General features: G+C 43.0%; 1 protein-coding gene across 2 annotated transcripts in view; it reads left to right on the forward strand.

The window, feature by feature from the left end:
* The window catches only part of LOC143300757 (neural-cadherin-like), a 98,448-nt gene that overhangs the window by 594 nt on the left and 73,854 nt on the right, over positions 1-24,000 (forward strand). For both annotated transcript variants that reach the window (XM_076614669.1, XM_076614670.1), the window contains exon 1: positions 1-396. This exon is cut by the window's left edge and continues 594 nt beyond it. In XM_076614669.1, the coding sequence (XP_076470784.1) occupies positions 1-396 (396 nt within the window). The remainder of the gene's footprint in view (positions 397-24,000) is intronic.

Raw genomic sequence — 24,000 nt, forward strand, 5'->3', positions numbered from 1 at the left:
TAGGGTTAACTTATCGGACTAGACACAACAGTGAACCCGTCCACGCCATCGTAGACGGTGAATTTTCAGCAAACGAATACTTTTCCTCTCACGTTTACGGAGACCACAGTGCCATTTGGACGAGACACAAACGAGCAACAAGAACAGTGAAGTATCAAGCACCGTCAGTGTCGGAAGACAAAACAGGATACCTATTCTCTGTGTCCTCGACTATTTCGGACGCCGGTCGCCGGAGGTTTTCCCTCATTTCAACGTCTGTGGGTGCCGATTTTGTGACTTTGGATAGCAACAGCGGCAGTGTCTACTTGACCGACGGCCATCGCCTGGATTTCGAGAACGATGCGATGGTGCCGCTGATCGTTGTCATAGAAGCGATTCGCAGAACAGATCCATCAGGTACTTGTAGTTTTTTTTTATTTTTTATTCCTGTGGGTGAGGCATTTTTATGTAGATATTGTTGTGTGTGTGATTTTACCATTGATTTCCGAAGGGGAAGGGTGGGTTGTTATGTTTAATATCAAGTTCATATTGATTGACTCCATCACCACAAACTAACATTACATTGTACAATTCTACTGCTGGTAATCCACTACCTCAGCAAACATTGTGTGTGGTGATCGTAGTAGTTATAGACTACCAAGGAATATGATAATGTCTCCTAACCTTACATGTGCTTGAAAAAAAAAATATGGGTCCATTTCAGAAGTTAAATAAAACGGGAGAAGATACAATTATAAATACAAATTTTTGTTCCAAATTCCTGCAGAAAATTGTGTGTGTGTGTGTGTGTGTGTGAAGAGAATGGAGAAGGGGTGTGTGTTTGGGGCTTCAAATGGACACAAGTCTTTATGAACAATCATGTGAGTGAATGCATAGGAACATGTTGACCAGTAGGATGTAATCACCATAAATAGTTACAGCTGAGCTCTTGTTAAAAACAAAAAACAAAACAATAACCAAAAGTCAGTGTGTGTGTGTGTGTGTGAGAATCACTGAATGCATGTGATGTAAAGATACATGTATGTGTTCTGTGTTTGTGTTTGTGTTGACCAGTAGGGTGAACTCACTGTTTTATAGTTCAAGTAAAATAAATATTAAATGAAAAAAAAAGGAAAAAAAAAAAGAAAAAAGAAACAAGCTTTCACCACCCATATAACTTAAAAGTTGAGCACGAAGAATCAAATACTGCATACAGTGATAATCCATTTTGCAGAAAAGGGACACCGGCATCAGAAGACATCACTCAATAAATGACCAACATGAGAAAAGTTCTCATCCCACCTCTCTCAATGCTGCTGGTAACTCATATATGCTGAAATTAAATTTTAATTTCTTTCAGTTTCGCTCTTTCTTCTCTTTTTAATATATTTCTTAAATAATCATATTTCATTATTTGTTTTTGAAGATACAAAACTGTATTTTTTTATTTTTACACTGGCTCAAATCGTGACTAAAACCGTAACAGAAGAAGTGCAGAAGAACATGAATATCAACATGACATTTCAACCTGACCTCACTTTACATACGCATACACACAATAGATAATCGTAAATGTATCAGATCTACACGTGCATGGTGTACCATACCAAATATAACATGGTGTACATGTGTCAAGCGCTCACAGTCACACATACATGTGTGTGCACACATTGATGAGTCACAAAAAAAGTGCTCCTGTGTGACAAACGCTTGAAAATATTTCAGACTGGTGTGTTTGTGCAGGCTTTTGTCAGGTTGCAGCTTGCTTTTTAACCAGTTGCCTAATGTGGTGTAGATTATTATATTATCTATAGAGACAGACACTTGATCAGGGCTCCCCCCCATTCAGTGTATTCATGCAAAGAATTAAAATATTCTGTTTGCTCAAGGACATGAAACACGAGTTATTGACAAAAGCGAAATATGACTGATGGATAAAATGACTGAGCTAGTCAACGACCTGACCAACAATGTAAAGGAGTAAATTTGAAGGGGCATAAAAAGCCAAAAATGGCTAAGTTGTATAAAACAACGCCCCAGATCCTGATCCTGATCCTGAAGAAGTGTTAAAAACTAAAAACAGAAGAAAAAAAAACCATACGCTGAATGTGTCTGACACTGTAAGTTAAATACAAAGCTGGTGCATTGTTTGTTCATTTCTGTGTATCCCATCAGAGGTTTCTGCCATCTGCATAGGGCTCACTCGAACATCTTCATATATCATCAGTAACATAAGAGTGGGGCAGTTTTGTTTTGTTTTGCTGTTTGTCTTGTTCTTCTTCTGGGGTTTGTGGTGATGCCATCCAGAAAGTTCTGTGATGTTTAGAAAGAGAAGAGAATGTTTATGGATCTGTGGTGTGACACCATTTCATTGCTTTCCAATATATATAATTTTTTTTTTTTTTTTTTTTTTTTTTTTTTTAATGATTAAGGACGATGGAATGTGAAGAAAGAGTGAAAAACAAATCACCGAGAGAGAGAGATCAATACAATTTTCAGTACAGACCAGTACAAAACAGACTTTTCAGACCTGTTGCAAACAGAAAATTTGATAATTTTCAGATAGCACTTTGCAGAGCTTTTTGATTCTTATTGACTATTGAGAGAATCAGGATAACATTAATAATGAATATATATATCATATGATACAGTGAAATAAACTTAAAGAGAAAAGTTATGTTGCAGATAAATGAGCTGTGTGTGCTGTTGTTCTTTGCAGCAGTAGTAGGTTGCCCTGGTCTGGAATGTCTATTGTAGACATCTGGTGGGCCTTTTTTTTTTTTTTTTTTTTTTAAGCCCATGCTTGCCTGTGTAGCTCATCTCATCGCTAGGTGCACAGCAAAATGGAACCGTCTTCCTTCTGACACTTACAGAGCAAAAGCATTAAAAAAAAATTGTTTAGGTTAGGGGCACCTTGTGACTGTATGTGGGTTACGTGCATCCCTGCATGAGTGTGTGTGTGTGTGTGTATACATGTGTGTATGTGAATGCATGTGTGTGTGTGTGTATGTGTGTGGGTGGGTGTGTGTGTGTGTGTGCATGTGCCTGCGGTCAAATAAGGATTTACTTTGATTTATAAATATATTTAAGGAACTAAACTATAAAACTTTGTACTGTTATACTTATAGTGACTAACTTCAGTTACTTGTCTTGGTGGTATGGTACTTCAGTAGTTTTTATTTTGAAGTAAAATATTTTTTATGATATAACATTGTAAGATGAGATGAAAAGGCCAAAGCAAGAAATTGTGTGTGTGTGTGTGTGTGTGTGTGTGTGTGTTTGTGTCTATATATATATATATATATATATATATATATATATATATATATATATATATATAATTTATAAGTATCCATGAATAAAAGTGTATTTTTCATTTTCATTCCAAAAACTGATTTCATAAGTGGTATGGACCAGAAGACTTTCACGGTACGTGTACACATGAGGGGTGTTTTTCATAACTGCCTATTACTCGGTGCGTTCAGCATGCAGAGGACACTCTCTCAGGCTGACGTTGATGATTACAACTGAAGCGAAACAAAGCCTTTATAGCTCTGGAAGGATTACCCACTGAGGGGAGGTGGAATATTGTTGTCCCACCTGTCCAAGCCCCCTTTTCTTTAACCCATTGACTGCTGTTGGCGAGTAAGTCCTTGAAGGATTGTCACCTTAGACTGACCGATATCTCTTACAGGTCAGGGTGTCAGTTTCCATTATTTGTTTCGACTTGTTTCTTTTGGTGTTGCATTGCTTTTGTCTAGCTAAGTCAACGCTTTGCTTAGGAGCATGCACAAAGTGGTAGGAATTCAAAGATTTCCTGCCACACTGATTTAGTAATTATCTCTTTGCTACCAGGGTTCAGAAGTCAAGGGGTTAAGGTGTTCCAAATCCAAGGCACACCTTGTTTGGTAGTAGCCTGATTGTGGAAAGTGCAATTTTCTTTCTGCTCTCTCTCTCTCTCTCTCTCACTTATACTTCAGCAATTCCTTACTGTTAGAATATTTCCATTTTCCTGTTTTTATACTTCAGCAGCTGCTTGCTATTTGGCTATTACTTAGGAATGCTTTTAGGCTTTTTTTTCTCTCTCTCTCTCTTCCTTTTCTGCTTGAGAGCTGTACAATGTGTATGTCCTGGAATACATACTGTGCCCATGCTTTACCCATTCACATCTCAGGTGATCTGTAAAGTCCTGATGCTGTTTCCTGTCCATGTTTTCAGTGTGAGTGTGTGTGTGTGTGTGTGTGTGTGTGTGTGTTAGTTTTGTGTGTCCACTCAGGCTATCCTATAAATGAAATAAGGGGTTGGTTTTCCCACAATAGAACACCACTCCACACTGTTAGAACAGTTAAATGCTCAACATTATCTCTGTGTGTCACTTTTTTAAATAATTTTTTTCTTTTTTTTTTTTATCTCCTCTCTCCTGTCACTATCAGGGCCTGAGCAAAGAGTCTGCACTGTGTGTGTGTGTGTGTGTGTGTGTGTGTGTGTGCTCAGGATATAGATAGTTCTATAGACTATCAATGAAGTTAGGGGTAGGTTTGTTCCCAAAGCTGAACACCAGACCACAGCAGTAGTGATCCCTGTGTGAATCCCTTTTCTCTTATAGAGAGCCTAGTACCCCAGTCTCCTTATTTCTCCTGTCAGAGACTGGGAGAGGCTGCTTTTCTGAGCCAGACAGCATGCAAGGTCAGAGCATCTGTAACTTCTGACATTTCAGGTATAGATCCTACATCTATAGATCTATAAGAAAGGTATAATATGTTATCACATGGGAAGGACAATTACAAAGGGTGTGTGTGTGTGTGCAGTGTGTGTGTGTGTACCAGTAACTTGTGAGTTACCGGTAACTGTGAGTGTGTGTGCGTGTGATGTATACTGTATAGTATGTGTGTGGGTGGTGGGGAGGGATGTGTGTGTGTGTGTGTGTGTGTGTGTGTGTGTGTACCAGTAACTTGTGAGTTACCGGTAACTGTGAGTGTGTGTGCGTGTGATGTATACTGTATAGTATGTGTGTGGGTGGTGGGGAGGGATGTGTGTGTGTGTGTGTGTGTGTGTGTGTGTGTGTGTGTTGTGTACCAGTAACTTGTGAGTTGCCAGTAACTGTGAGTGTGTGCGCGTGTGGTGTATACTGTATAGTATGTGTGTGGGTGGTGGGGAGGGATGTGTGTGTGTGTGTGTGTGTGTGTGTGTGTGTGTGTGTGTGTCCATTGGGACTATCACTGAAGTTAAAGGGGGGAGCTGTTAATTCCCACAGCAGAACAAGCACATAACAGTGTTTGCCCTGTGTTCTAATACAGAGTGAGTCACTTTCTCCTATCTCCCTCTCTCCTGTCAGACCGAGACTGAGAGAGTAGAGGGCTTTCTGAACCAGACAGCATGCAAGGCCACAGAAGAGCATCATCAGGCAAAGATAGGGAGGAGTGAGGTGGTGGTGGTGATGGTGGTGGTGGTTGGCTTGGGTGGGGGTGGTTGGGTTCTTAAAGTGGGGAAGGTGGAGTATGGCTTGGAGGTGTGGGGTGGGGTGAGGGTGTCGAGGGGGGGGGGGGGGAGGAAGGAGAGGGGTGAGGGTGTCTGGGGAGGTAGTGGTGGAAATTAAATGGAAGAAATGAGTGGGGAGGGGGGGATGGTTAGGAGGGTTGGAGGGGGTGGAGTGGAGGGAATGTGTGTGTCTGTCAGGAGTGTGTGTGTTTAGGGGAGTGGGGGAGCAGGGCTGGGGGGTTGGTGGGGTGGGGGAGGGGGGATGTGGGGGGGGGGGAGGACTTTTGACCAGAGGGTGTTTGGAAGTAAAAGAGGACCAGGGTTGAGAGATTGCAGGGGGTGGAAATCTATCAAAAGAGAGCAGCCAGGAAGGGGTGGGGGTGGGGGATAATGTAATGGGGGAAGAGGGAGGAGATAAAGGGAAGGCATTTAAAAAGTGGGGATCAGTGGAGATTAGTTAATTTAGGATGAATAGGGTATGATCTGGATTAAAAAAAATAAAACACATTATATGTATGTTATATGGGAACAGTGCAACACTGCAAGAATATGTTCTGTGCAGTTCATTCTAGTGAGACCAGTGATCAGGTCATTTGTGACCTGTAGGTCAGTTTAGGTCTGTGACAGTATACATGTATACATACATGTATGTCAAAAGTGACAGTGTAAACTTGTATTCTGTATCATATCCTACACTGTGTTGTGCTTAAATTATAGGAAAAAAAACAACAACAACAACCCAAAAACCCATAGAGTTCTAAGAGTGGGAAAAGGGGATAAGGTTTGTCAAACTGAAGCATGTTTGTTTTAGTTTGTTTTTTTGTTTTTTTCTGTTGGGCAAAAAATAGTGCATTTGATCTTGATTTTTTTTTTTAATCGAAGTGGATTTCTTCCACAGTATGTGCTAACTGCATGTATACAGGGCTTCTCATTTGAAAGACTAGCACCCAGACTGCCATTCAAGGTCTAGTGGAGATGAGACTAAAAATCCTTGTCCACATGGGACCAGTGGGATTCGAACCAGTGGACGGACGCTCCCTTCCTTCTTGCTTAAGATGAGCGCATCAGTGGCCACCAGGCCACCGTGGTATCGAGTGCTCAGCTGTCTGGTAAGCCATGTTGTGTCAAGGTTGTCAGCTTTCAGCTTTGGCTTTTGGTTACAAGTCACCTGTCAGTTGCCTTGACAGATGAGAATTAATCATGAAGCAAAATATTTGCCAGTCATGTCATCATTCACATACTGCGACTTGTTTACACTACAGGTGCACTGACATGGCTAAAATGCAGATGGTGGGAATTATATTAACTCTGTTTTTATATTCATAGACTGAATTGTGTGTGTGTGTGCGTGCACGCACATGTGTGTGTGTATGTGTGTGTGTGTGTGTTAGTGTGTGTGTGTGTGTGTGTGTGCGTGCGCGCGTGCATGTGTGCTTCTGCATGCATGCATGTATGTGTTGAGTGTATGTGTGTCTGTTTCCATTTTATTTTTAAGAAAGGGGAGGGGAGTAATAGAAAGAATAATTTGTAAGAAGATTACACTTTATACTCAGATCATCTTTTCTTATTTCTGTCTATCCCTGTGTGTGTGTGTGTGTGTGTGTGTACACGTGTGTGTGTGTTTTCTGCCGGTATTGTTTACAGCTCTTGATCAGTTTATCTATGAGTAAAAATCCCCATTTCCTTGAGTTTTAACATCAGTCTCATGGTGACTGTTTTGTTGTGTTCTGTACATTATACAATGTAAATGTTTAAAAATCACATATATGCGTGCCTCTTTTGTGTGTGTGTGTGTGTGTGTGAGAGAGAGAGAGAGAAAACATGCGAACATGCATGAAAGCATGTGTTTTTTGTAAATTCCCTTGACACGTTTACATCAGTGTAACTTCCAAGACGGCATTTTTATTTCAAAAGAAATATATTCATGACTGCCTTTCCCCATATTGCTGTTTGGGATCATTTATCAACCAAAGAGTTTTTCCCCCTTTCTGCCTGCAAATGTCAGAGTGGATTTTCCCCCTTTTCTTCCTGGAAAATGTCAAAGAGGCAAATGAATGTTCAATCATATAGGGGGTGGTGGGGGTGGTGTTGGGGAGTGCTGAGGGCAGATAAGCAGCTTTTGTGAAACTGGGAACTTTGATCCGTCTTCCAATTCTCTCCCTTGCTTTATTGGATTTTTTTTTTTTTTTTTTTCATTTTTTTTTTTTCATCTTGAGATGAAGTTGAGTTGTTTTTTGTGTATTATTATTCTAGTTTGGTTAAGTACGGTAACATTATTTTATTTTTTAGGTTTGATTTGTTTATTGAGATTATGATCATTATCATTAATAAAGTAAACAACGTATTGTGAACAAGACATTTTGGGGAAAAAAAAAAGTTTTCTCTCTGCCTTTCTGGCTGTTGCTCTCTCTCTCTCTCTCTCTCTCTCTCTCTCTCTTTCCATCTCTCTGTTCTTCTCCCCAACACTGCCCCACCCCACCACCACCACCACCAAACAACTTCACACAGACAAGAAACCAACCGTAGCTTATAATTCCTACAAATATATATTATATATTGCAAAATGCAAATATCCACACACACACTTGTTGGTTACAAGTTGACCTGATGCTCACATCCTTTAGAGGGTAGTATACTTGGCTACATGTATCATTGTGATACACAATGTATGATGCAAAAGCACTCTTACAGCAACTTGTTTATTTAAAAAAAAAAAAAAAAAAAAAAAAAAATATATATATATATATATGATAGTCAGTCGTGTCTGACTATGACCATCAGAACAGCAGAGGAGGCAACTGCTGTTCCAACTCTTTGGGCTAGAATTTGATTATTGTGGAGAGTGTCTTGCCCAAGTACATCCCCACTCTCACGGCCAAGAGGGTTTTAGGACAGTCGGCGTTGGGATGGTTCCCAAAGGCCAACTAGCCCACAAGGCTGCAGCACCAAGAGCCAGTGCAATTTTGCCTCCTAGTTTGAGAGAGAGTCATAGTCCTTCACAAAAGACTAAGCTGTAAATAGTTTCCCATTGACTGCAGAAACCATTGATAATGCAGCTCTCACTTTGCTGTTGGCCCAAATGTAAACTTATGTCAATCTGTGATATAAGCCGAGTGTTGGGCCTATATATCTACACACACACACACACACACACACACACATTAACCCCATGACTGCTTAACTTTAACTGGGATAAGTGTAGCATGAGTTTGAAGTGGTGGAGTGATGGCCTAGAGGTAACGTGTCCGCCAAGGAAGCGAGAGAATCTGAGCACGCTGGTTCAAATCACAGCTCAGCCGCCGATATTTTCTGTCCCTCCACTAGACCTTAAGTGGGGGTCTGGATGCTAGTCATTTGTATGAGATGATAAACTGAGGTCCTGTGTGCAGCATGCACTTAGCGCATGTAAAAGAACCCACGTCAACAAAAGAATTGTTCCTGGCAAAATTCTGTAGAAAAATCCACTTTGATAGGAAAAACAAACAAAACTGCACGCAGGAAAAAATACTATAAAAAAAAAAAAAAGGGTGGCGCTGTAGTGTAGCGATGCGCTCTCCCTGGAGAGAGCAGCTTGAATTTCACACAGAGAAATATGTTGTGATAAAAAGAAATACACACACAAATACAAAATACAAGTGCATCCACTCCTTTTTGTGTACAAGTTAATCAATGGTGTCATTGATTTTGCTGAACAAAAGTAATCTAGATTATGCAGTCTCAAGAGGAAAGTATGGTGACTGACTTCTCTGTCTTTTACACCCTCAGTGAGGTGACAGCCCTTCACTGTTGAGCATTCTGGTCGGCAGCAGGCGGAGTGGTTGACCTGGTGCGGTAGACAGAGAGGAAAAAAACATTAACATGATTACATGGGACAGGTGGTGAGGTAACAGGAACTGAGGAAGAATGACAAAGAGGCAAAGACAGAGATTGAGGGTGTGCAGAAAACTAAAAGAGTGGAGTGATGGCCTAGACTAGAGGTAACGCGTCCGCCTCGGAAGTGAGAGAATATGAGCGCGCTGGTTTGAATCACGGCTCAGCCGCCGATATTTTCTCTCCCTCCACTAGACCTTGAGTGGGGGTCTGGATGCTAGTCATTTGTATGAGATGATAAACTGAGGTCCTGTGTGCAGCATGCACTTAGCGCATGTAAAAGAACCCACGTCAACAAAAGAATTGTTCCTGGCAAAATTCTGTAGAAAAATCCACTTTGATAGGAAAAACAAACAAAACTGCACGCAGGAAAAAATACTAAAAAAAAAAAAAAAGGGTGGCGCTGTAGTGTAGCGATGCGCTCTCCCTGGAGAGAGCAGCTTGAATTTCACACAGAGAAATATGTTGTGATAAAAAGAAATACACACACAAATACAAAATACAAGTGCATCCACTCCTTTTTGTGTACAAGTTAATCAATGGTGTCATTGATTTTGCTGAACAAAAGTAATCTAGATTATGCAGTCTCAAGAGGAAGAAGTTTATAAGTATCCACATCAATCAATCACATCAAGGACTTAAATTAAAAAGAGAGAGACACAAGAGGGAGAGTTGGTCTCTGAAGGAGAGAGTTGGGAGGGAGATTTCATCTCTGAGATGAGAGTTTGTCTCTGAAGGAGAGGGAAAGTTTGTCTCTGAAAGACAAGAGTTGAAAGGGAGAAGGAGAGTTTGTCTCTGAAAGAGAGTGTTGGGAGGGAGATTTCATCTCTGAGATGAGAGTTTGTCTCTGAAGGAGAGGGAAAGTTTGTCTCTGAAAGACAAGAGTTGAAAGGGAGAAGGAGAGTTTGTCTCTGAAAGAGAGAGTTGGGAGGGAGATTTCATCTCTGAGATGAGGGTTTGTCTCTGAAGGAGAGGGAAAGCTTGTCTCTGAAAGACAAGAGTTGAAAGGGAGAAGGAGAGTTTGTCTCTGAGAGAGAGAGTCCGTATTTGAGATGGTGAGTTCCTCTCGGTGTGGATATAATTTATGTACATGCTCACTTGAATACATGTATGTTGCTTACATGTCAGTGTGTGTCACTGTGTGCATTTGTGTGCATGTGTCTATCTAGATGTGTGCAGTCCCGAGAGACTAAAGAAAGAATGTCACAGTGACAAAATGCTCAGAAACGAGAGAAAGTGAGGAATGGATTCTGAGAAACCCACCAGACATCAAATGGAGATTTGTATCAGCAGCATGGAGATTTGTATCAGCAATGACATACACGTTTTTGTTGGAACAGCAGACTCTGGCACTCTTGTCATGCTTCATCAAGCTCCAGACTTTGTTGCCATAGAGAGAATCTGATTATTGAACCTAATGGAGACTAAACTTAATTTGCTTGACATTATATATTTTGTTCCTAGAGCGAGCAAGCAAAACTGCAGTGTGTGTGGGGGGGGGAAGGGGGGGGGGGGGGGCTGAGCATCCTGGCTGAAGTGATGGTGTTTGTATTTGTGTGTGTGTGTGTGTGTGTGTAGACCTGTGTGTGTCTATGTGTGTAGACCTGTGTGTGTGTGTGTGTGTGTGTGTGTTTGCGTATATATGTGTGTGTATACTATGTGTGAGTGCGTGTGTGTGTGTGTGTGTGGTGTGTGTGTGTGTGTGTGTGTGTGTGTTGCCTCTGCCTGTGTGTGTGTCGTCTGTGTGTGTGTATACATGTGTCCTTGCCTGTGTGTGTGTGTGTGTGTGTGTGTGTGACTGTGTGTGTGTGTTTATTCTTCAGTTTTGAAATATTTTCTCAGTAACTAAGTGCCATTAGATGAGGAGAGAGGGAAAAAGAACTGCTTGAAAGGAAAAAAAAAAAACCCATCGCTGTTTGGGCATACATGTATGTGAATGAGTTTGTGCGTGTGTGTTTGTCGGGGAGTGGGGAGGGGGGGGTGAGGGGGGTTGGGGTGGGTGGGGGGGGGGGGGGGCGGGGAGGGTTGCACATGGGTGTGTGCCTGCATCTAACAGCATCTGTATGTGGTTGTGTTCGTGTGTTGTTCTGATACGCCTTTAAGCAAATATTGTTCAAGCACTCCAGTGCTCTCTTGGGCACCATTAGATCTATAGAAAAGCCCTGTAAATTATGCGCATATTGTGCATGTGCGGTGTGCATGTGGATGTGAGTGTGTTTGCGAGTGTGTGAATTGCTCAGTATGTTTGTGTTGGTATTTATAACCACATTGCAGTTGAAAAGACAAATAAATTCAACCACCCGCACCATCAAAGTAATTCACACTCCCCGCTTTCTTTCCCCAAAAAAACTCCCCATTGCCACAAAACCTCTCCCTCCATCCAACACTTTAAAATAGGGGGGAAAAAAACAAGAACCTGTCAGTTCCCAAATACCCAGAATCAATACTACAACACTGTAGCCACCCCCCCCCCCCACCCCCCATCCCTCTCCCCTCCCCCCCACCCTCCCGCAATCCCTCGCAGAAACAAAAACTGTGGAAATTTCCACAACAATCAACAGGAGCTGGGAGCGCTTTTGCTTTTGAGAAGCGTTATGTTTTGCCTGCTGGAGGCGCTCCAGTGGACAGGTGTAACACAAAGGGATAGCGGCCGGGAGGAGCCGTGTTGGCAGAGCCAAGTGCCTGTTGACCATGATTATTTCAGCCTTGCAGTTGTTTGGGCAGGGGATCAATAGTACGTAGTCACTAGTGTGGTGGGGCTCAGGAGTGTACGCTTTACCTGGTAGCACCGTGTGTGTGTATAGCGCTGCTTACTGCAGCCGTCTGTCTGGTTTGTTGCCCGAGTCTTTTTGTTTGGTGGTGTTTAGATCATTGTGATCACATGCCCTTTCTCTTCAGATTTGTCCCTGGTTGTGCTTTTCAGTCGTGTAAATTTTGTAAATAATTTTAGTACTTACTGATGGTAGTAGGTGAGGAGTGTAGGTCACTGGTTTTATTTGGGGCTTGAAAAACCTGTTAGTTTGATTGCCAATAGTGCGCCAGGCAGACACAGATAATGTATGTGTGCTGCGTGCACATGCACACCCACACCCACCCCCACCCACCCACACACTCAAACTCACACACATGCACACACATGTGTGTCTGTGTGTGTGCGCACACACAGTGGCAGTCAGTCAAAATCAGTCATCCCATCAGGACACATTGTGTACATGTACAGGACATGTGTATATATACATATGCACATGTAATGTATGTATACATGTGTATACATCAGATGTATGGAATGATTATAAATGCACATGCACACACACACACACACTCACACACACACACACACACACACACACACACACACACACACACACACACTGACAAAATGATCCCCATCTGTCTATCCATTTGTCTGTTTTTCAACAGAGTCTGTATGATCTCCTTGCCTATCTGGGAAAAAAACCAAAAAGCAAACACACACACACACACACACACACACACACACACACACACACACACAAAGAAGAAAAATCAGCAACATGTGATACATCTTTCAGTCTGTCTGCTGCCAGTCCATTAATGCTTGCCTGAGGCCTTGCACTCATCTGGAATTGCTGGAGCTGTAGCTCTCTTGTCTGTGTGCCTCTCTCTCTGTCTGTCTGTCTGTCTGTCTGTCTCTCTCTCTCTCTCTCTCTCTCTCTCTCTCTCTCTCTCTCAGTCTCCCTCTGTGTGTGAGTGTTTGTCCCACCTCTCAGTCTTTCTCTGTTTCTTTCTCTGTGTCTCATTTTCTCTCCCTCTCTCCAGAAGTAAAGTTCTCTGTTTCTGTTTCTCTGTGTCTGAGTTCTGTCTCTGTCTCTCTCTCCATCTCTCTCTCTCTCTCTCTGAGCTAGGGATAGGGAATATAACACCCTCCCAACACCCTACCTCCTGTTTCCATGGGCTTTTTATTGACCTGTTTGTGGTGTAAATCCTGCTGTGGGTTGATCAAAACATGAACTTAAACGGAAAAGCAGTCTGTGTTTTGATAGCCAGCCTGGCGATTAGAGAGTGACTGTCTCTGGGAAAATTATGCATACAGCTTCTGCAGCTTTTCTGTCTCTGTCTCTGTTGTTTTTCTCCTCTGTCTGTCTGTCTGTCTGTCTGTCTCTCTATCTCTTTCTGTCTTTGTTATTTCTTTCTTGTCTCTGTCTCTCTGTCTGCCTCTCTCTCTTTTCTCCCTCTCTGTATGTTTCTCTCTGGAGTTTCTCTCATCTTTTGAACTCTATAGATCCGGTAGATCTATCTGTGTCTAACCTCCAGAGTGTATCCCTCCCTCCCTCTCTCACTCTATACTGTGTGTGTCTGCATTTTGCCATCTCACTCCATCATTTCTTTTAAAACCCATTTAATTTTCCTTCTTTTTTTCTCTCCTCAGATTTAGCCACTGACACTGACATTTTCTTTGAACAGTTCTCACACAGTGACCATATCAGTCTTGGTGCCTTATTTATTTGCTGTGGTCGCCTTTCATCAGACATTATATATATATGTATATGTGGTGGTATTTTTTTCTGTCCCACATCCACGTCTCTCTTAGTCTTAGACATGTCTAAGTATACTGTGTGTGTGTGTGTGAGAGAGAGAGAGAGAGAGAGAGAGAGAGAGTGTGTGTGTGTGTGTGTGTGTGTCGGGTAGGCACTGTGTGTTGGCATGTGTTTGTGTGTACATATAGTATGGCATTGTCTGCATCTGTGTTTATGGCACTGTTTGTGTCTGTCGGTGTGTACAAAATGTGTAATGTGTAGTTTATACACAATGTATAGTACACTGTGTGTTATGTGTGCACACATGAAGCACTGAGGTTGTGTGTGTGTGTGTGTGTACATGAATCAGAATGACACTGTCTGTGTCAGCAGATGTGCAATGTGTAATATTTTTGATATTATACTGTAGTAGTCCATGTATATTTTATGCGTGTTTTGCACCTTTGAAAGCGTTCTACAATAAATAGTATACAAAGCACACATGAGTATATGGCATTGAGTGTGTGTGTGTGATTCAGAGTACATGTATGTTTGTGTGCATTTCTTTTTACAGTATTATTATTTGTACTTTGATGTCAAAGAACAAAAGGAAAGAGAGTGTTTAATAAATTAAGATTGAAATTGAAGAGGCTTTTCTTTTTTGTTAGAATTGTAGAGGCTTCATTAACTCTCTCCATACGAACGGCGAAAGAGACGACGTTAACAGCGTTTCATCCCAATTATCACCATCAAAATATTGCAAGCGGAAGGCTCTTATACTGAAGAGGTGAATGTTTTACAAACAATACCACAATTCTGACGACGGAAGCTAAAGGTTGGGTCATTCAGACACCCACTGGACATCCGAGGGGTCTGTGAAGAGGAGAAGAGAGGACTGGCCGTACTGAATGAGTTAATCATTTAAAGAAGCATTGTTGGTTTTCCTTGCTCTTGGACCCATAGTGCCAGAACAAGCTTTTAGAGCAAATAGATTCCTGGTGATTGCTGTAATCGAGGCGTTTTGGTATTCTGCTTATTTAACTGGAGTTAAAGTGTTATACTACAAAGTAACTTAGTGCTGATTACTTAGATTCCATCTATCAACAGCTTTGATAGATTATCTATCTTAGTATCTATTAATAGCTGTTTGTCATACTGAGGAGAGACTTTCTGAATAAGCTGATTAAATATATTCGGTTGATATAAAGTGAAAAAAGTGTGTGTGTGTGTGTGTGTGTGTGTGACAGTGTGTGTGGACCTGTGTGTGTCACAGTGAGTGTGTGTGCTCTGGTGTGTGTGTGTGTGTGTACCTGTGTGTGTCACAGATGTCATTGTGCTCTGGTGTGTGTGTGTGTGTGTGTGTGCGTGTGTGCGTGCATGAGAGAGAGAGAGAGAGTGAAACTGGTAGAGATTTAATTATGCAGTCCTGGGAATTACTTTGTGATCAGTTGGATGTGTTCTGAGAATTTTCCATGGTGCCCATTTATATTGACGAATATTATTATAAAAAGTGGGAAATCTCCCAAGTATATCACATGTATATATACACACACACTCTTTCTCTCTCTCTGTCTCTCTGTCACACATACACACACGCACACACGCACACACACGCACACGCACACACACATGATGCAAAGGATGCTGTGCGTCAGGACAGCCATTGGCTTGATGCCGCAGCTGCCCAAGGTCCCTCTCATGCATCCCCGGCATTACCCAGCCAACAGGACCCTGTCAGAGTCAGGAAAGTTTTCCCTTGGTCACATTTATACATATTGTTCCCAGTCCCATGGTAACATGCAATCTATTGCATGATACTTGATAGTCGATCAAGTGCAAGAATTTGAATTTCATTATTCAGATTTTAGAAAGAAAAAATGTTCCTGCCAAACTCTCTCCCTCCCCTCTCTCTCTCTCTCCTTGAGTCCCTCCCTCCCTGCCTCCCTCCACATTAATTTCTTTTTCACCTCCCCACCCCTGCCCCACCCCACTACCACCACTACCAACCAACTTGACTCCTGTAGACGAGAAACCAGCTGTCTGGACTTTCTTTCTCTCTCTCTCTTTTTCACTCTCTCTCTCTTTCGCTCTCTCCCTGTTTCTGTATATCTCTCTCTGTCTGTCTGTCTGTCTCTCTCCTCTCTCTCTCTCTGTGCATCTCTCTTGGAAAACTAAGCAATACCTAAAATCTTTATCCTTGAGTAATAAATAAAGTTTTTGAATCTTGAATCTCTGCCTCACTCTCTTTCTGTATCTGAAGGCAAGATAAGAAATTATCACCTGGGACAGAGCAATGTATATAGTCTTCCTTTGCGTCCTGAACAGAATCTGGCTCTTTTTTAATCAACCTAATCATAGAACTTTGGGAGAACAGCAGCAGCAGTGTGTGTTTGTGTGTGTGCGTGTGGGTGTGTATGTGTGTGTGTGTGTATGTGTGTGTGTGTACATGTGTGTGATAGTGAGAATGAGATGCATGTCAGAATGCTTCTTAGTTCTTTTGTATTTTTTAGGCTGACTGCAGGTCTCCCCTCAACACTGAATCATCAGTGAGTGAGCCCGTAATTTTTTTTTTTTTTTTTTTCCAAGTTTAGGCTGTAATGGCAGTTAATGACTGTTTTAACCTAGCTGTTACCTGGTTTCAGCAAAATACAATTCATGTTCTTCAGGGCAGTGCATGTTGGCTGTATAATGATCATGTTACCTGAAGTCTAAAGTAAGAAAAAAGAAATGAAAAGAAAAAAAATCCCTACCCTTTCAAAGTTTGTGAAGGCAGGTGTTCGTTGGGTCTGTTCTCACTGATCTGTGTCAGTCAGACGGAAAGTGTGTAAGTTTGTGTGTGTGTGTGTGTTTTAACGAAAATGATTGGCATCATTTATCACCCAACCCTGCTGTGAACAGTGCAGAGACCTGCAGAATTCAGTCCAGCCAGGATCAATTGGGAAAACAACGGGTGTGTGTGCTTGTGTGTGTGTGTGCATGTGTGTGTGCGTGTGTGTGTGTGTGTGCATGCGTGTGTGTGTGTGCACGTGCGTGTGTGTGCGCGTGCGTGTGTGTGCGCGTGCACTAATTCCAAGCTCTCCACATGATACAGCCACACGTAGGTTCATCTGTCATAGACCCAGCATCAGCAGTCCCCTGGGAACTAAGTCTGTTGATGTCTGGTTGCCAGTGGGCCAGATACCAGAGGAGACCCTGCACTGCTGCTTAATCACTTTGGTGGTATTCATTAGTGCTTGTTCTGATTCAGTATCCGAATAGGACATCACCTTCTAAGCCCTGTACTGATGACAGTAATCGTTTGGTTGTGGAGCCAGACTGAGTGAGCATCCCATTCCTCCATTCCCTTAGTGACGACAGTTCCTCATGATTCTGTTGACACAGATGATTTTGACAGCACTCGCTCGAAGCATGGAGGTGGAGGGAGATTGAAGCTGACTGAGGTCACTATTGGAGCAGGCATGAAAGGCCACAGAATTCAGGACAGTTTTTTTTTTCTTTCTTTTATTGATAATGAATAAGTATGCTGATGATGACAATGCTGCTATGGATGTCCAAGTTAGGACTACGTGACAGTGGTGTGCTGGAGTTACACTGGCGTTTACCAGGCCTGAGAGATGCACATACTTGCAGTATTAGGTCAGGAAATTGAGCAACACACCCAAAGACACATTGCATCCATGAATGAAGGGGATGATTCTCAAAACTGTTGTTGCCCCAGTCTTCACATTTTTAGCCCATAGCACACTCAGCTCTGGGTTAGCAGCACCAGGAGCCAGCCACGTACCAAAAAAAACCAAACAAAAAAAAACAAAACGGGCAAGGCCTTCAAGACTCACTTGCGATGAATTAAGTCCCCTAGCATTAATTACAGAGTAATTTCCCTTTTTTACTATCTGCACCCAAACGTTTGCAAAATAAATAAAAATTCCATGCTTAGCAAAAGAAGTTCCTGTTTGAACAAAAAATGATAATAATGACTCCTCTTGTTGTTGTGTCAGAATAAGAGGTCAAAGTGCCAAGTTTAGAGAATACAAAAAATATAAATATAACAGTAAATGCAGTTTGCATATAATTAGGCTTCTTTTTTTTATTTTTTTTGGTGCCCATCCCAGAGGTGCAATATTGTTTTAAACAAGATGACTGGAAAGAACTGAATTTTTCCTATTTTTATGCCAAATTTGGTGTCAACTGACAAAGTATTTGCAGAGAAAATGTCAATGTTAAAGTTTACCATGGACACACAGACACACACACACACACACACAGACAACCGAACACCGGGTTAAAACATAGACTCACTTTGTTTACACAAGTGAGTCAAAAAATCACACCTGTTGAGAATCGAACTCGCGTCCTCCTAGCCGTGAGTCCATGATGCTAACCACTTGCATTGGGGGTTGGTCCAGGAGTTTTAGAAACATTATGTGTGTGTTTGAAAGCAGTGTAATCGCACTGTATGCAGTGCAGTGCAGGCGAATGAGTCACAGTGTAATCTCTCAACTCTTTAGGAAACCGGTTTATAATGTGTGTGTGACGTTTACTCTTTTACGCTCATTTACAGACTGACAGTTTATCACATGATGAATAGAAAATGGGATGGGATGTGCATAGGACAGCAGTTGAGCTGGGTTTCTTTTTGTTGGTGTGCATATATATATATATAAACACTATATGTGTGTTTGTGTGTACATGTGTGCATGTGTGTATATACAAGTATATATGTATTTAGGTGTGTGCATGATGTGTGTGTGTGTCTCTCTTAAAGTGTGTGTGTGTGTTGGGGGGCAAGTTTTGTTGTTACCTTTTCTTTGGTTGCACCACCGTGAATCATAGGTGTGTCAGCCAGAGAGCTGTGCTGTGCTGTGTGTGTGTGTGTGTGTGTGTGTGTGTGTGTGTGTAGCTCTCTCTCTCTCTCTCTCTGTCTGACATAGAATGTATACCACACTATTGTAATTTGTCTTATAAATCATAATGCAGCATAGACCATATATATATATAGCACGTAATAAGTACATAATTGCTGGTAAAATAATTTTGCTTGTAATGTTTTATACAAGAAAATCAAGAACTTTTGTCTTCTCTCGCTTTCTCTGTCTCTTCCTGTCTGTCTGTCTCTCTCTGTCTTTGTCTCTCTGTCTCTCCCTGTCTGTCTGTCTGTCTCTCTCTCTGTTTTCTCTCTGTCTCTCCCTGCCTGTCTGTCTCTCTCTGTCTCTCTCTCTCCCTGTCTGTCTGTCTCTCTCTGGTTTTGTCTGTCTCTCCCTGTCTGTCTGTCTCTCTCTCTCCCTGTCTGTCTCTCTCTGTCTCTCTCTCTCCCTGCCTGTCTGTCTCTCTCTCTCCCTGTCTGTCTGTCTGTCTCTGTCTTTGTCTCTCTGTCTCTCCCTGTCTGTCTGTCTCTCTCTGTCTTTGTCTTTCTGTCTCTCCCTGTCTGTCTGTCTGTCTCTCTCTGTCTGTCTCTCCCTGTCTGTCTGTCTGTCTCTCTCTCCCTGTCTGTCTGTCTCTCTCTGTCTTTGTCTCTCTGTCTCTCCCTGTCTGTCTGTCTCTCTCTGTCTCTCTGTCTCTCCCTGTCTGTCTGTCTCTCTCTGTCTTTGTCTTTCTGTCTCTCTCTCTGTGTCTGTCTGTCTCTCTCGGTCTTTGTCTCTCTGTCTCTCCCTGTCTGTCTCTCTCTGTCTTTGTCTCTCTGTCTCTCCCTGTCTGTCTGTCTCTCTCTGTCTTTGTCTCTCTGTCTCTCCCTGTCTGTCTCTCTCTGTCTTTGTCTCTCTGTCTCTCCCTGTCTGTCTGTCTGTCTCTCTCTGTCTGTCTCTCTCGGTCTTTGTCTCTCTGTCTCTCCCTGTCTGTCTGTCTCTCTCTCTCTCTGTCTGTCTCTCTCTGTCTTTGTCTCTCTGTCTCTCCCTGTCTGTCTGTCTCTCTCGGTCTTTGTCTCTCTGTCTCTCCCTGTCTGTCTGTCTGTCTCTCTCTCTGTCTGTCTCTCTCTGTCTTTGTCTCTCTGTCTCTCCCTGTCTGTCTGTCTCTCTCTCTGTCTTTGTCTCTCTGTCTCTCCCTGTCTGTCTGTCTGTCTGTCTTTGTCTGTCTCTCTCTCTCTCTGTCTCTCTCTGTCTGTCTCTGCGTTCTTTCAAATCCCTTCTTGTCTGCCCCCCCCCCCCCCCTCCCTGTCACTACCTCTCATCCTTTTCCTGTCTTTCTCTTGTTTACCCTACCTGTTTTGGTTCTCAACCCCCCACCCCCCCACCCCCCAACCTGCCCCCCCACCCACACCCCCCCACCCACACACCTTCATTGTTTCAGTGATTCCCCCCCCACCCCCCCTTCCTGTTTCTCTCTCTCTTCCTTCATTTTGTTATCTCCCCCTTTGTTTCTTTAGTTTCAAATGTTTTTGCGCTTCCCCAGAAGCTGTCATCCTGTTATTGTCATGTTTCATTGGTCCTCTATGACTGGAAAAGTTAAATCATATGGGGATTTATAAACTCATTATCATTCACTCTTTCTCTCTCTCTCTCTGTCTCTCTGTCTGTCTCTCTAACTCTCAAATTCTTTCTTTCCCTTCCTCACCCCTCCCCACTCTCTGCGCCTCATCCTTCCTTCCTGTCTTTCTTTCTTTGTTTACTCTTCTGTTTTGTTTTTCTAACTCTCTTGCCACCATCATACTAATACTCTTTCACCCCCCTGACCCCCCCCCCCTCTTCCCCCCCACCCCCCCATGTCTGCCTTCTATCATCTATTCCTTTATCTACCTCTTCTTTCCTTCTCCCCCTCTCTCTGTGCTTATAATCTCATTACCCTGTTTTGAAATTGAGTATATATTTTTTGGTTTCATTTCATATGGTTTCTCTCTCTCTCTCTCTCTCTCTTTCTTTCTTCTCTATCTCTCCTGTCCAGCACTTGCCCCTCTTCGTCCAGGCCACCCCTTATCCTCTGTGTGTGTGTGTGTGTGTGTGTGTGTGTGTGTGTGTGTGTGTGTGTGTGTAGCTCTCTTCTTTCTCTCCCTCTCTCACCCCTGCTATAGATCTGTCTCCCCCCTCCCTTCTGTGTCTGTCATTGTCTCTCTCTTTCTTTTTCTCCCCTCCTTTCGCTTTGAGCTCCTTCTCCCTCTGTCCCTCCCTTTCTCTCTCTCTCTCTCTCTCTCTCTCTCTTCGTTCGTTCGTTCGTTAGTTCTCTCTTATCCCTCCTCTCTCTTTCTCTTTCCCCTGTCTTTCTCTGTTTGCCCTTCCTGTTTTGTTTTTAGGAACCCCCATCCCGTTCCCGAATGCCTCCCTCCCCCCCAAACCCCCCTCACGGCACACATCTCCATGGTTTCCGCATGCTCTCCTTCCCATCTCTCTGCCGCCTGTCTCCCGCCTCTCCTCCCCCCCCCCCCCATCTCTCACGCTGTCTCATTCTTTTTGCCTCCTGATGACTGGATAAATGTAGAAAAAGTTGAACTTTGTGTTTAGTTCACTACCCTTGTGAAATTATGAGAATGTGTTTCTTTCTCTTCATTTCTTTTGATTTCTGTATCTGTCTCAGTGTCTGTCTGTCTGTCTCTTCCCCCTCTCTCTTTCTGTCATTCTCTGACTCTCCCATCCTCTCTGTGTGACTGTCCCTCTCTGTCTGTCTCTCTCCCATCCTTTCTCCTTCCCTTCCCCTCCCCATTCTCTCTCTCTCTCTCTCTCTCTCAGGCTCTCTTGTTCACTGCCTCTCCTGTCCTTCATGCTTCCCCTCTTCCACTAGGACTGCAGCACAGACCTTCCTTGCCCTCTTCTTCGCCGCCTCGGGCAGTTTCTCCACCAGACCCCTTTCTCCTTTAAAAAAAAAAAATTATTTATTCATTTATTTTTTTAACCTCCAAGCTGCTAGGCCTTCATTCAATAGCGGACTCTTTTCTTCAGTCCAAACCGAAGTTCGTTCGGTTCCCCCTCACCACCATCCCCCCCCCCGGCCCCCCTTCTCCTCCCGCCCACCCCACCACCACCACCGTTTCCTTCGTGGGACTGACTGAGATTAAAAGAAAAGAAAGAGAGAGAGAGAGTAAAAAAAGAAACAAGTTGTGGTGGTGGTGGCCGGCCCCTGGCATACCATGATGGCACATTCCCTGGCTTGCTTTTAAGTCCTGCCCTGCGCTCTGCCTTCATCAAATTGATTTGTGTCCTTGGGTGGGGTGGGGTGGGGTGGGGTGGGGTTGAGGGGTGTAGGTGGGGAGGGAGTGCAAAAGGGGTTTTGTGGAGGGGTGTTTATCGATTCCTTCCCCTTGTCCTGCCCCTCCTTCCCTCCCTCCCTCCCTCCTTCCCATTTCCCCTTCCCTTGCACTGTCTCCTCACTTTCACATTCTGCTTCTCCTTCACCCTCTCCCCCTCCCCTCCCCGCCCCCACCTTCCTCATCCTCCTACCCCCTTGTCCTCCCGTCCAGTTGCATTGCCACTGTAGCCATCCTTCCTCCCTCCCTCAGACACTGCTGCAAAAGGCGCTGTCAGCCTGCCTGTCTGTCTGTCTGTCACACCAAGTCCTCTTTTGGAACTTCTCCCCTTTTCAGCTGTCTTTGTCTGTGTATAGATCTGCGCTGCTTCCATCCTTAGTGCACTCTCTCTCTCCCTGTGTGTGTGTGTGTGTGTGTGTGTGTGTCCCTTTCTGGCTGGCCCTCTCTGCTGTCCAGTTACTGTCATATTTTTCTTTTGGCTTCTTATCTGTCTGAGCTTTGTAAGAGAGCTCTTGCTTTTAACTGTTTATCTCTACTTGAGATCTATTTTTTAGGGGGTGGGGGGAGGGGATAGATTTTTTTTTGTCTATGGTTAGGGGAAAAGTTATTAAGTCTATTGGTTGGGAACAATGACTTGTTAATTTGATTCTTTTTTTTTTTTCTTTTTTTTCAGGTGGACTTTTTAGTTTTGGTTTGGACATTACTGGTTAAGTTTTGATTGTATGAATGTTTGTAAAACTAGTAAAAGATGTGCATACATGTAATTTGAGCTTCAGAGCCTTCAGTGGGTACATGAAATAAGATTTCTTGCATTGCCATATATATATATGTATATATATATATAGAGAGAGAGAGAGAGAGATCTGCGAAAGCTTTTGGAGTCTGGGACAGGTGGAACCTAGTACTGCAGTAGTTGAGTTCATTGCCGCTTTGGTTCAAGTTAAACGGCGAATGGCCTTCCTGCTGTAGTTCGATAAGCAGCAGTTGTTTTAAGTTTTACAGCAACCCTTTTGTCTGAGTGTTTTATAAATGAATTCTTCTTCTTGGAAGTTCAACAGTTCACTTTTTTTTTTTTTTTTCATGATGACATTTTTAGTTAGAATCTTCTGGGAATTTTGCACTTCCAGGAAAAGAAACATGTTGCAAACTTTTAATTGAACCATGCCCTTTTAAGGAAAGAGTGTGAACTGTATACTGTGCGTGTGTGTATGTGTGTGTGCACATGTGCATGTGTGTGTGTGTGTGTCCATGTATTCCCATGTTTAATGTACGTGTAAAAGTATACATGTGTCTGTGGTGCATGTGTGTGTGTGGGTTCATGCTGGTGATGAATGCATGAATTATGTATGGATTTGCCCTGCTCTGTACAATCTTGTGATCCAATAGAGCATCAGGCGTTCAGCCTCTTTCCGAAACTTCTACCCTTGCTTACCATACAATCTTTTTCAGAATTGATCCGCAAGCTATATGGGTTACTTGCCCACCCTCTCAAACATCCGCCCAACACCTCAAGGCTCACCCCCATACCCAACTCGCACGCCTCCATCTTGCGTGGTGATGGTCTGGTGGTGGTTGTGATGGAATCTTATGCTGCTCTTTTAAAGTTTCCAAGTTCCAGACTTTCTGTCTTCTCACTGTCCATCTTCTGAGTGTCTTCTCACTCTCAGTGCCTTTCTTCTCACTGGCTTGTGTGTCTGTCTTGTCATTGTCTTCTCACTGTCTTCTCTGTGTCTGTCTTCTTGCTGTCTTCTCTGTGCCTGTCTTCTCACTGTCTTCTCTGTGTCTGTCTTGTCATTGTCTTCTCACTGTCTTCTCTGTGTCTGTCTTCTTGCTGTCTTCTCTGTGTCTGTCTTGTCATTGTCTTCTCATTGTCTTCTCTGTGTCTGTGCTGTCATTGTCTTCTCTCTGTCTTCTGTGTGTCTTTCTTCTCACTGTCCTCTCTGTGTCTGTCTTGTCATCTCACTGTCTTCTCTGTGTCTGTCTTGTCATTGTCTTCTCACTGTCCTCTCT

Source organism: Babylonia areolata, chromosome 26 (genome assembly GCF_041734735.1).
Source record: "Babylonia areolata isolate BAREFJ2019XMU chromosome 26, ASM4173473v1, whole genome shotgun sequence".
Taxonomy (NCBI): Eukaryota; Metazoa; Mollusca; class Gastropoda; order Neogastropoda; family Buccinidae; genus Babylonia; species Babylonia areolata.